This window comes from Panthera onca, chromosome B2 (genome assembly GCF_046562875.1).
Source record: "Panthera onca isolate mPanOnc1 chromosome B2, mPanOnc1 haplotype 2, whole genome shotgun sequence".
In the NCBI taxonomy this organism is placed as follows: domain Eukaryota; kingdom Metazoa; phylum Chordata; class Mammalia; order Carnivora; family Felidae; genus Panthera; species Panthera onca.
Genome location: NC_138343.1, coordinates 139155418 through 139168702, shown reverse-complemented (window position 1 = coordinate 139168702; position 13285 = coordinate 139155418). Strand labels below are relative to the sequence as shown.

The 13285-nt window shown below is 40.6% G+C and overlaps 1 protein-coding gene across 1 annotated transcript in view; it reads left to right on the top strand.

Annotated features, from left to right (window-relative positions):
* Positions 1-4529: 4529 nt before the first annotated feature.
* Positions 4530-13285, top strand: part of NOX3 (NADPH oxidase 3) — a 61278-nt gene continuing 52522 nt past the window's right edge. The window contains exons 1-4 of the mRNA XM_078446451.2: positions 4530-4574; positions 5206-5301; positions 5406-5516; positions 6560-6644. Coding sequence (XP_078302577.2) covers positions 4530-4574; positions 5206-5301; positions 5406-5516; positions 6560-6644 — 337 coding nt within the window. The remainder of the gene's footprint in view (positions 4575-5205; positions 5302-5405; positions 5517-6559; positions 6645-13285) is intronic.

Genomic DNA, 13285 nt, shown 5'->3' with positions numbered 1-13285 from the left:
GAGCTTCCGACTTCAGCTCAGGTCATGATCTCACGGTCTGTGAGTTCGAGCCCCAGGTCGGTCTCTGTGCTGACAGCTCAGAGCCTGGAGCCTGCTTCAGATTCTGTGTCTCCCTCTCTCTCTGACCCTCCCCCGTTCATGCTCTGTCTCTGTCTCAAAAATAAATTTAAAAAAATTTTTTTTAATTTTTTTAAAAATGAAAGAATTATGCCATCAGTAGGGGAAAAAAAGCTCGAACTGGATAAGGTTAACTACATTTGTGACCCGGCATCATTTTAAATGGATGTTAAGAGCGCACAATGTTTCCAGAAATAAAAATATGATATATTTAATGCAGCAAAAGGTAGGGTATTGATGATATATTTAATTAAAATTCATTTTATGATCAGATATATTTATTGTTTATTTTTTAATGTTAATTTTCTTTTGTGGGGGAGGGGCAGAGAGAGAGGGAGACAGAGGTTCAAAGTGAGCTCTCCACTTTCAGCGGGGCTCAAACCCACAAACTGAGATCATGACTTGAGCCGAAGTCAGACACTTAACCAACTGAGCCACCCAGGCTCCCCAATATCAGATATATTTTAATGTATGGGCTTGGTTTTTCTTTTATTCTGCTTTCCCTTTAAAAAATGGAATTTATATAACATGTAATTTGTCTAATATAATTACATAATTATCACAACAAATGCTCCTCAAAATAACCATGTAAGGATTTGAGATGATATGTGTTTATGTCTTATTTTTTTATTTTTTTCATCTTTTTAAATTAATACTTACATGTTTACATTGCTTTGGGGAAAAGGCAAAAATATGTTTAGCACTTAGAAGAGGAAAATTTGGCAATGCTATTTTTATACTGTTAAGTACTCTGCTATATCTACAGGGAGCTTAGATTTTAGTATGCAAAAAAGTAGCAAAAGTTACGATCATCAGTCTTGCCCTGGAAGATCAAAGTGTTTCTTTGTTGGGTCAACTGTTCAACTAAGAAACCAATAAGGACCAAAATATAGTAGAGCAAATCCTGTCCTGGAATGTCATCTAGACAGAGTGGAATTTGTGTTCAGACACACAAGCAATTAACCTACCTTTATAAATCTATTTGTTCTGTTTCCCTCCTACTTTCACCATTAAAAATAGTTTGTTATCAGTGATCTTCACAAAGGAAAAAACCCACATCATCTTTTGTGATGAACTGGAAAAGTCAGTGAGTGCGTTCATTTAATTAGAAAGACTGTAATCTGCTTTGGAAACAAACAATGCAAATTTCATTTTGTTTGTTTTGAGGAAATTCTCAGATGAAATGGGCACTTCTGATCAGCAATGAAAACAACTAGGTGAAACTAATTCTGAGCATTTATATCATTTTAGTAGATTTTTTACAATTTTCTGTCTCTTTATATGCAATCCCATTAACCTGGCCCTGATTCTAGGGAGATGATTCAGATAGCCTCGATTTAAATTGTAATCTGTACTTCACTGAAGTAAAAACAGATGCAGTTTGGGGATCATAGGCATCCCCAAACTTTCCCCAGGTAAATTTAAACTAATGAGAGGAACCACATCTTATGTATCCAAACAGAAAGCTTCCAAGAAGGAGCCCAGAGGCTGAATGGAATTGGATGTAGGCGTGTGGTATAAGATAGCTTGAGTCTTATGAGATCTGATTCCAATATTGTAAACCAACCAGTGGTATCATCCGATTAGTCTTAAATGTGAAAATAGAAAGGTTGAAATGAAAAGATACGTACATCCATTGCACAAAAGTGTTGAGCTCTGAATGAATTTGAATATAATTTGAAGTTCACATATTTTTCATAGGAGTAAACTAAATATCAGTGCAAGTTCTACAAAAATAAAATGTCTGAGGAAAAACGCTGAAGTAAAGTCATGAGTTATACTCTTATAATGCAACCATGAACCATTTTTGTGGGCTCTAAATGAATAATAGCTATACACTTGAACACAACGTGCCTTTACATATTCAAATGAGGAATAAAACACATGGCATTTTAGAAATAAGGAAGGAGCATGACAAGATGTGTTTTTAAACCTAAGCCTTTACATTTTATTTTTACTGTAGCATTAGCAATAGTCTAAGCAATTAACAAAAAAAAAATGAGACTACGCATTATTATTCAACAATACATGCCTCTCATTTGTAATGCTGTGTGAAGAGTACAGAAGGCTGGAAAGTTCCAGCCTTCGTCACACTTAGTGAATCTAAAATAGACGAAATAGTATAAAATTCTAGATGTATTCTCTCTGAATTAATTTTTATAACCCAACTGAATAAGGCCTCTAAGATATGTAAATCCTAAACACTTCAGAAATAACAAATCATTTCATCATGGATGATTATTGGCTTAAAGAAATGAACATGAAGACTTTACATCTTTATACTGCTCACTATTAAACAGGCTCCTGAAAATTTTTTCACTCAGTGCACTCTAACCTCAGGTTAATGCTGCCAAAATGCCTGTATTTTTATCCATTTCTAGAGGGGGAAATTTCTCAAGAATGAGGTCTTTTTCTAAAGAGCAGCAACGTTGCTAGATTTTTACTGGTAAATCTAACACTTCTCCTAAACAAGGCAACATCTCCCATGAGTGTGAGTGTGTGTGTTTGTGAGCGTGGGTGTCTAAGTGTTGGTTAGGGGAAGTGGGGGTGACGATCAGCTCTATGAGGTAGATATGATAATGAGCCTGAGCAAACAAACAGAGAAACAGGCTCAAAAGACGTAACGTAGTCAGGGCTGGATGACAAATAGAAAATGCAACCATTCGTCAAAACGCTTAACCTGCAATACCAAGTTCAAGATGTCTAGAAATACAGGTGTTTGAAAATGTACATGGGATTTGTTCCAATCTAGTATGGTAAGCTAGCATACATGGAGACACCTGCCTTGAAATAAGACTTTCATCTCATACATTGCTTCTATATCTTGGCTATTGTAAATAATGTTGCAGTAATCATAGGGGTGCATATATCCTTTTGAATTAGTGTTCTCATTTCCTTAGGGCAAATACCCAGCAGTAGAATTACTGGATCGTATGGGTCATTTTGATTTTCTAGAACTCATTATCATTATGTTGAAATAGACAACATACATAATCACATATAATAACTTGTTATTTGTAATTAATAAATTAAACTAATTCCTAGAACTTAAATGTGCCCAATTCATAGGGATGAAATTAATATCTGTATTTAAGTATGCTTGATGAACATATATTAGTATTTAATATATATTAGTATTTAATTTTTAAAAAGCACCGTATAAGGGAATGGCTAATAATAAAATTGCTCAAGTCAGAGAGAACCAAATTCAAGTCCCAATGGTTCCTACTGCAAGAAACTTCACTGGGCCAGTTTCCACATTTGTATAATGGAGCTTTTAATAAGTACCCCATAGAGTTCATGTATGATTTAATTGGGCAATACTGGGATAGTTCTTAACTTAGTGCCTGGATTATTTATTTAGGATTTAGGGGGAGGAGGAGGAAGAGGGGGAGGAGGAGAAGAAGGAGGAGGAGGAGGGGGAGGAAGAGGACTTAGGTCAATGAATACCAAACTATTGTTTCTACCAGGCCTAATTTTTTTTTCAATTCTTGTGGCACCCCTAAACAGATTCACCACAGAAAGACACAGAAGCTTAGGCAATTGTCTCCTCTTATTTCATCTTAATTGTCTGAAATTTTTTAATGAAATACTTGGGCCAGGACTAACCAGAAAATTGCTCCCATTGGAACAACTTTGTCTACCAAAGTAGTCATAGTTAATGTATTTAACTATGTATTTACCACAAAACCGCGGAATGGCCAGGTTCATGCACAGCCCCGCCTGGAATCACTAAGTATAAAAGGACGTTCTCATCTATCTCATGGGTGGGCCCAGGGGGATTGGGGGAAACATAGGATTTATTCCATCAACCCCACAAATGTCATCTAGTTCACTCTTCACAATCACACCCAAAGATCTTTTCTCTTTTCTTCTCCATCTTCTGAAAGACTCTTTAATTTGTATTTGTTTCCCACCATTCTCTATCTTCTATAAAGGAATTTTTTTTCAGGGGGCGGGAGGAAGAAGCAAAGTAGGGAAAACAAAATAGAGAAAGTTCAAGTGAAGTGTTTTGCTGTATCCAACCCTTGGCAATGAGGTTATTTCTCAAATTTACATAAAGACTCATTATCGTATTGGCTGCAATCATGTAGAAAATGAATGGGGTATAAAGTACATGAGGATAATTTCATAAAACGAGCTTTCTTTTCTTATGAAATCTTTGAGGAAGAGAATCATTAGACAGAGACTTGCCTTGTATTCACCCAGGTCAGGAGGCATGTCAGCCTGATGATGTGCCTTTGGCAAGAAGTCCTTAATTAGAAATTCCTCGAGAGCAGCTCCCACTAGGTGCTTCCTAAGACAAAAAGACAAAATAGTCTACCAGGGAAGCCCTTACTCGGGATACAACATCCAGGCTCAGGTGAATGAAAGAAATAATTTGCTGACAGCAAAAGAGCAAAGCTGTCGTGATGGCGTTCTGGATTTTGAATGAAAGTCTCTCCATCCTATTAGGAGTAAGTATCATTTTTGTTATTCAAGTTAAAATATATATATTAACTAGTCTTTGATTTTTAAGATAATTATATAGGAATGCTAGATAGCTTGAAGTGTTACTTTGGTAAAAGACTAAACCTTGTTAGAAAACATTCAGTAGATATATTTAATTTACCCTTACAGAATCATGTAAAGTTGTTTTTCGATTGAGTTCATTTTTAATTATTTTTGAAGTCAAGTAGTTAGTTTTTGCATAATGTATGAACTGTTTCTTAAATCAAATGAAGTCTTTGAATTAGACTATGAAATTGGAATTTTTCTGGAGTACTTTCTGAGTTGTTTTTAAAGATTTCCTCCTTTCGTCATCATTGACTTAAAACATTAGAGCAATGTTGATTAGGAAGCCTTTGTAATTTTCATTAAATGCCTTAAATATACCCATATGTGTTTAGAATTTTTTTTATAAAGTTAACAATTTATTACTATTGTAATCAACTGTTAAAACGAATATATGGGAAATAAGTATAGAGTAAGCCTGATTAATATTGAGAAGCTCTTCATTTCACCCTTTAAAAGAAGAACCCCAAATGATTTTGAACGGAAGAAAAGATTGAAGATAGTATTGATTGGTCTCTTTTCATTCAACACTAGCTCTCGTGGCTGGGAGTGAATTTATATCTGTTTATCGACACATTCTCTTGGTATGAAGAGGAAGAGTCTTTCCTTTACACACGAGTTATTCTGGGCGTAAGTAGAGCTGGGGACTACACATTATCATTTCGGAAAACATTCCATCTTCCCCGGCGTCCTTAATCTCACTGCATCTCTCTTGTGTCTTTCTATGTGGACAGTCAACACTGGCCTGGGCGCGAGCGTCTGCAGTGTGCCTCAATTTTAACTGCATGCTAATTCTCTTACCGATCAGTCGAAACCTTATTTCATTCATGAGAGGGACAAGTACTGTAAGTACTAAACTACTTAAAATAATTTCAGTTGTTGTGATTTACCGGTGTAAGTGCCATGAAAGACAAAGATGGACTTTACTGTGAAAGTCCTGATCATTCACGTGGGGACTGAAGTTTGTTTCTTCGTAAGAGAGGACCCAATGGCAAAAACCAAAACTCAGAAATCTGTACATTTGATGTGACTTTCGTTCTTGCCATTCACTCCCTGCTTGACATTGGAGTCTTTGCTCAGCCTTTCTCCGATACATTTGCTGCGTCAGAAAAAGATGGCTGATAAAATTGACCTGACTCACTAAGATGGATGTATTATAACAGTTTGAACTACCACCATGTCTAATTGAAAGCAACCAAATGAGCAGTGGAGTCAAATGCCACTAAGGACACATCTCTCTGAGCTCTCGGCCCAGGAATACACAATCATAGTACGCAGAATTTCGTAGGTAGATTTAATGGGACTTAAATCTAGTACTTAAATCATAGTACACAGAATTTCGTATGTAGATTTAATAATTTCCTAATTATATTAGCTTCACTGTTTTGGATACTGTGTTTCCTGCTAAACAGCGTAATGCGCTGTACAGAAAAATGAGAATTTCAATAACTCCGACTAGATGAAATGATTATACAATCATCATCATAATTTTATGAATATTTAGATATAGATGAACATAATGCTTTTCTTTGTGTAATAAGGAATACTTTATAGACTACTTAAACCACATCTATGAGGAGGTTGGTTTCCATCTTCATTTTGTAAACTAGTGGCCACATGCATATTAGCAGGTTTATTCTAGAATTTTGACTTATAGCCAGGGAACTATACTTACTTACTCACTTTACTGGGTTGAAATTTCAGCAAAGCCAGTAATAACCATCTGGTTTGTCCTTTGGGCTCATTAATGGCCGCTCCCTTCTGTACCCCATAGCCCCACCTTCAGGAATTTAGAGACAGAGCCTGAGTCCTGCTCTCTTACCACTCAGGATTCTGTCATCGCTATGATTTTTCCTTAAAATGAGACTTTTACTTTATGTCACTCTAGTGCTGCAGAGGACCGTGGAGGAGGCAATTAGACAAAAACCTCAAATTCCACAAACTGGTCGCCTATGGGATAGCCATTAATGCAAGTAAGTGTTTCTTATTCTTCTTTGCCCAGTCGATGTTACCAAACCTAATGCTTAACTCGATAGCTTTGTTTTAATTTCCCCCTCGGCCAAAGGCTCCCCCTTAAATAAATCTTTGCATTCCATTTGACCAATAAAACTTACATAAGAGGATTTTTTTGATTTCTAATTTATACTCACGCAGTTTTCCCTACCAAGCCTTCAGTTTGGCAAGGAAAAGTTTATGAAACTTCATTTTCATTTGTAAATAATTAAGCTTGTTGATAATACAACAAGAACCTGCTTGCAAAATGAATACTGTGCTATTCAATATAATCCACACTGGAAAGAAAACTGACCTGTACTCAAAAACTCATTCACAGTCATAGCAAAATGACTATCAAGTGGTATCATAGGCAGTAAAAGCAAAGAGAAAAGCAAGATCAAGTGAATAAGGTTCTGAACAGCATTGAGCTAGTGGATATAAAAGGACCTTGAAAAGATATGAAGCTTTACAGCATATAAAGTGTTATTGTTATTTCTTGAATAAGAAAACAAGAGATTTCAAGAGAAAGGCAATAAACATTAGCATCCAAGGCCAGGGTTAAACCCTGGTGAGGAAGAAAAGAAGCCGAGCGATAACCGACTCGTTTGTGGTTTTGTTGGACGACAAACACACTGAAATAAAAGGCTATCTGCACAATTAAGAGTTATGGTTCAGGACTGTTTCTCTCAAACTAATTTAACTATAAAATGTTTTCCTCATTTGTTTTCATCCTCTCATGCATAAAAAATAGCAGAGTAAAAAGAACACTCAACACAAACGTGGATTTAATTAAGCAGCAAGACATGACAGACAGTGCCCGAGTGCCAATTAACACAACTTCGGGTGTGCGGGGAAGTTGTGGGGAGATTTCCCCATCGATTGTCTTTGGTGCCAGATTAAACCAACCTGGGAAACATCTGCGAAAGGTCTTTGTGGTTTGTTAAGAAGTAAGGGTAAAAAGACATTGTGTCCTAGAGAGAAACCAGGCAAGGAAAGGAGAGCAAAAAAACAAGTTAATGCGTCTTTTATGTCCCAAGGCTACCATAGGGCTGAGTCCAGAGAGGGGTCAAAAACGCCCGACAAATGAGTTGACGCGTGAAGCAATGAAGACTCAGGGAAGCAGATTTCAGCTCAGATATGGAAGTCTTTTCCGGACCTTCCAAATTATCTAAAATTAGAATGAGCATCCGTGAGAATACAGAGTTCCCTGTCATGGGTGGTGTCAGAGTGGAGTCCAGATTGCTCCTTGCAAGGCTCTTCAGAGAAAGAATTCAAGGATTCTCAAGGCTTCCTTTAAAATTGGGAAGGCTTCCTTTAAAATATTCCTAAGAATATTGGGGTGCCTGGGTGGCTCAGTCAGTTAAGCACTTGAGACTTGATTTCAGCTCAGGTCATGATCTTACGGTTTGTGAGTTCAAGCCCCGCATCAGGCTCTGTTGCTGACAGCGTAGAGCCTGCTTGGGATTCTCTCTCTCCCTCTCCCTTTGCTCCTCCCTGCTTGCTCTCTCTCTTTCTCAAAATAAATGAATAAACTTAAATATATACAGATAATCTTAAGAATATTTAATCCCTGCATTAAAAGAGGAGATAAAACACAGTAAAATGGCGGGAAGAATATTATCACTACGCAATAGGTTTAAGGCAGAACTGGACTCTAAGAGAAAGAGAGAAGGAACCAAAAAACCTACAGCATCAAAACGCATCAGAAAAGGAAGCAAAAAATAAAAGAAAATATGTTATGCAATAGTTCTCGCCTTAAACCCTTGGGCATGTATATTTCTTTCCATGTAATCAGGTATCAGTAGAATAGATGCATCAGTGATGTATGTCGAACATCTCCCGTGTTCAAGATGCACTAAGAGAAGCTGTCACCTGAAACGAGGGTGGTCAGTACTGTTTTCAGAATGGAGTATAATTTATTTTTTTAAATTTGTTAATGTTTATTTATTTGTGGGAGAGACAGACAGAGTGTGAGCAGAGGAGGGGCAGAGAGAGAGGGAGACACAGAATGGGAAGCAGGCTCCAGGCTCCGAGCTGGCAACCCAGAGCCCGACGCGGGGCTCGAACTCACAAACCGTGAGATCGTGACCTGAGCCGCGGTCAGACGCTTAACCGACGGAGCCACCCAGGGGCCCCAAGAATGGAGTGCAATTTAGCAAGGGGAGCAGTTGACTGGAATCAGATGACCACATTATTTCATACCCCTGCTGCTGACTGGTCCTGTGATCTAAGTTTTTGTGTGCCTTTTCCTCGCTGGAATTAAAAGAACAGTAACACAATCAATCCATCAAGAGATGTGCAGACTGGTTGCCAGGTGGCCCTCTTGGAAACCTACCCACTACAAGGTCATTCACTGGCCACTCTTGCACAGAGAGTCAAACCCAAGGGTAGGATGGCCGGCATGCTGCATTCAGTGAGCGCTGCCTCCTCCTCCTCTCTCCTTTCTCTCCACACCCCCTGGCTTCTTCCCATTGGCAATACACAGCCACCGGGTCCCTGAGTGGTGGGTGCCTTTGTCCCTGTTAAATGCTCTTCCTTTCCTCCCTCAATGGCGAAGACGTTGCCATATCTGGGACTCCTCGCCCGGCCCGCCTCCCTCTGGGCCACCTTTCCTGCAGACCTCAGTGATGCCTCCCTGCCACCTAGGAAAATTTCTCAGACTCCAACGGCCTGGGGGGCTGAGATGTGTCTCCTGCGTCTCGGCTTTCCCGGCCCCTGGCACGTAATAGGTCCCCACCAAGTTGGGTCAGACCCGAGGATGAGCTGGAGTCGGCCAGCAGGCAAAAGGGATGAGAGGGATTTGTGAGAAAGGTACAAGCCGCGACAGTGCAGGGGCTCAAGGACCCAGCAGCAGCTGGGGTGGAGGAAGCACAGCGTGTGGGCAGGGAAGAGATTCAAAATGATGCCGGTGGGCTCATCCCAGATAAATTCACATTCTGCCGCAACCAGAAGAATCGGGACTCTCTTTCTCCCTCCTTCCCTCACAAATCCCTGGAGAGAAGGAAGTATCCCCTCGGGCCCTCTTCTGCTTGAACCCCCACTGCCTTGCGGGGCTCCCCAGCCTCCCGGGACTCCCCGGCAGGGTCAGACTGCTTCTGAGAGCCAAGGGCTCGTCCCCCACCGCCATGGCAACCAGCAGCGCGGGGCTGTCTCCATCCCCGGCAAAGGCAGGAGGGTGGGGAGAAAGCTCTCTGCTTCTCCCAAGCCCTGACATAGCAATTATTACATTTCACACTAACTAAGAAATGCGGCTGGCAACTGCGCTTTTAGAAGGAAAAAAAAAAAAAAAAAAAAACCATGCTAAGCCCTGGTTTCGTAGATATCCCTGTGCTTTTCACATTTTGTCCTTCTGCTGTATTCACTTGGGAACAGCTGAAAATGTCCCCGTGCTTATTTTATTAGCATCGCCCATTATGCTGCTTTTCAAATAGCCGACTGGCTTAATAGAGGTGTGTAACCTTGGTAGAAGTGCATCCACATCGAAGTTTGCATGCCAGCCCCTAATTTCTCACCCGTTCTTCTGTAAGCTGAACTGCAGGCTTTAACTGGTCAAATCATTAAAGGATGTAATTAGAGGCTGGTGGAAGGAGGCTGGGGAGGAGGAGGGGAGAGGCAAACTATCTCTAATCAAGGGCATCACGGAAAACGCGGTGACAGGAACCCTTCTTTTGGCTTCCTGCCTTCCCGCTCGCCTGCCTATGATAAGAGCTGTTGGAGCAATTCTCCAACCGCTAATAAATCATTTTCAGGGACCTGTAACCCCAGTGGTATAAAAATCCCAGTATCACAGCCTCTTCGTTCTTATTAACGTGGATCTTTTTGGACTCCGTGGTCCACAGCAGACCTTGGAGATCCTTCCAGCTGAACAGCAGTACTGTGAGCCTGAGCTTCCTTCAAAGGGGGGGTGTAAATACTGACCCAGGCGGCATACATCCAGTAGGCGCCAGGGGTGTGCAATTACCCACGGGCGGCTCCTGATGAGCTGCTAAAATTAGTTTACAAACCTCAATAAACATAAGAGGTGCCAGAGGGAGAGGGGGACAGAGGATCCGTAGTGGGCTCCACCCTGACAGCAGAAAGCCCGATGCGGGGCTCAAACTCACGAACTGTGAGATCGTGACCTGCGCTGAAGTCGGAAGCTTAACTGACTGAGCCACCCAGGTGCCCCCTGTCTAACATGATTTAAATGAGTAGCATGCACGGGGTGCCGGAACCTATGTAGTCCTGCAGAAATCAGTCCACACGCTTGAAAGTTTGGGGGGCCAAGGCTCTGGCTGGTAAAGCACAGCCAGGATTTGTCCCTGGGTCCTTATTTCCGAAGGCTGCTTAATTAGGAGGTGACTAACTCCAAAATGACTGTTATCACTGACAGGCAGGCAGAAAGATAGCAAGAACTGACCGCCCTTCCAAGATTCTCCCTCAATTATGCTTCCTTTGATCTCCTAAAAAATGAAAAGAAGGAAAGAAAGAAGGAAAAGAAACTTTCTCAGGGCAACTGGCTCTAATTGTAGCCTTTATGATTTTTTTTTTTTGTTCATTCTTCAATGAAAGCTCCTTATTTGAACTCAGAAGTCCACACACCAATTAAATGTGCATTTTGTGGCTTGTCCAAGACCACTGCTCTCTTTTAACTGTAGAAGTACTTTGGTGAGAAAATAGGATTGTGGAAAGACCCGGTGACAGCATCTGTTAGCCTGGCATTTGGGCGGATTCTGGAAATGGGTGTCTTAGGCTCTCCCATGAGCTCAGCAGAAAGTCCTCAGAGGGGCCAGGGCGAGCACACAGGCATAACTGATGGTATCGAATGTGCCACAAAACTTAAAAAGTCCCTTTAAGCCAGTGTTGATTTTGAAAAATTATTAAAACATGCGTTTTGTGTTTGCATTGCTTTCATGTTGGACTACAGATCCCTTAGGGGTGATAAATGGTCCCAGTCAACTTCGAAGGAGACGTGGGAGCCAGAGAGCTGGCGGGAAGCCGAGATATTGCCTGGTTTCAATCAATGCACCCATTTTACAGATAAGACAGCAGGCTGAAATAAATGAAGGAACTGAGAGGCAGCCTTCTCGTGTCCTTCTGGCTGTAGCAAATCTAGTTTGAGTAGCCAATCTAGTAACATGACAGGATTCTGATGAGTAAGAGAGGGGAAAATCGAACCATATCACTATTTGATCACATACTGGAAGCGTCCAGCAGATGACTACCCACATTAAAATAACTGAGGTGTGTAAAGGGAAGACTAGAAAACAGAACATACAATGTCTGGAAAAAAACACAGCAAAATCAGTATCTCCTGGGTTACCTACCAAGCCCCAGCAGCCATGGAGTTGGTAAGTGGGATACCTTAAGTTCCCAGCCAAGATCACAATAAAATTAGGGTCAGACCTAAGAGGAAATAAAACGTTCGGACAAATCAAGTGGCACAGGTAGTTTTCCCTCTGAGAATTCCTGGGATAAATAAAATAAGATATCCTACTTTTTATCTTCTACGTGTAAAAAGAAAACGAGATGGAGGTAGTTAGAGCAAAGGAGCATTTAAGACATGAATTTTAAAGTACATGAAAACAAAACAAACAAAAAAAAGCTAGAAAGAGTAGTTTTCAACATATTCCCTCAGGAGCTACCTCTTAAAAAGCATCTTGAGTTTTCTCATACTATTTCATTAGTTTCTTCAGCTCTGTTATGGGAGACCTGGCAATAAGAGTAAATAACTAGTTCAATATCTTTGCTTATTCAATAAGTGTACTTAAATTTAGTTTAACAGTGTCAAATTCTCATGTGGAAATCAATCTAATAGAAAATAGATTGTGATCAACAACTTCTTACCCAGGAGAAGGACGTTATAGAATGCAGAATATAAAAGACACAGAAGCTATCCTGTGTTTCCCTTCTGACTGTCACATGTGGATTATGGAATTGTAAGTGTTGTCACTTAATTTGGCTTGAAGCTCAGTATCTACTTCTGTAAAGTGGGGACACCTCCTCTCTGTCTGGTGTGCTTTAGTCCATGGAGGAGAACTGAGGACAGCCAGGGGCAGAGGATAAAGGGGAGAGAGGTAAAGATTTTCCACCCACCTGCAAGGAGAACTCCAAAGGTTGTGATTATTCTTATGAGCTAGTTGACTCTAGATTAAAGACACCAAGTGAACCATTCAAAGAGCTTTAGCTAAGCCCATAGGAGAAATTAGTTTTCAGTGAACAATAAAGTATAAAAATTATGAATCAGTGAAAAGAAATAATATAACTTAAAGGTCAAAGATTGAGCTCTGGGGCACCTGGGTGGCTCAGTTAGTTGAGCATCTGACTTTTGATTTTGGCTCAGGTCATGATCCCAGGGTTGTGGGATTGAGCCCTGAGTCGGGCTCTACACTGAGTGTGCAGCCTCCTTACGATACTCCCTCTCTCCCTGTGCCCCTCTCCCTGCTCGTGGGCTCTGTTAAAAAAAAAAAAAAAAAAAAAAAGAGGGGCCCTTGGGTGGCTCAGTCGGTTAAGCATCCGACTTTGGCTCAGGTCATGATCTCGAGGTCCGTGAGTTCGAGCCCCACGTGGGGCTCTGTGCTGACAGCTCAGAGCCTGGAGCCTGTTTCAGAATCTGTGTCTCCCTCTCTCTCTCTGACCC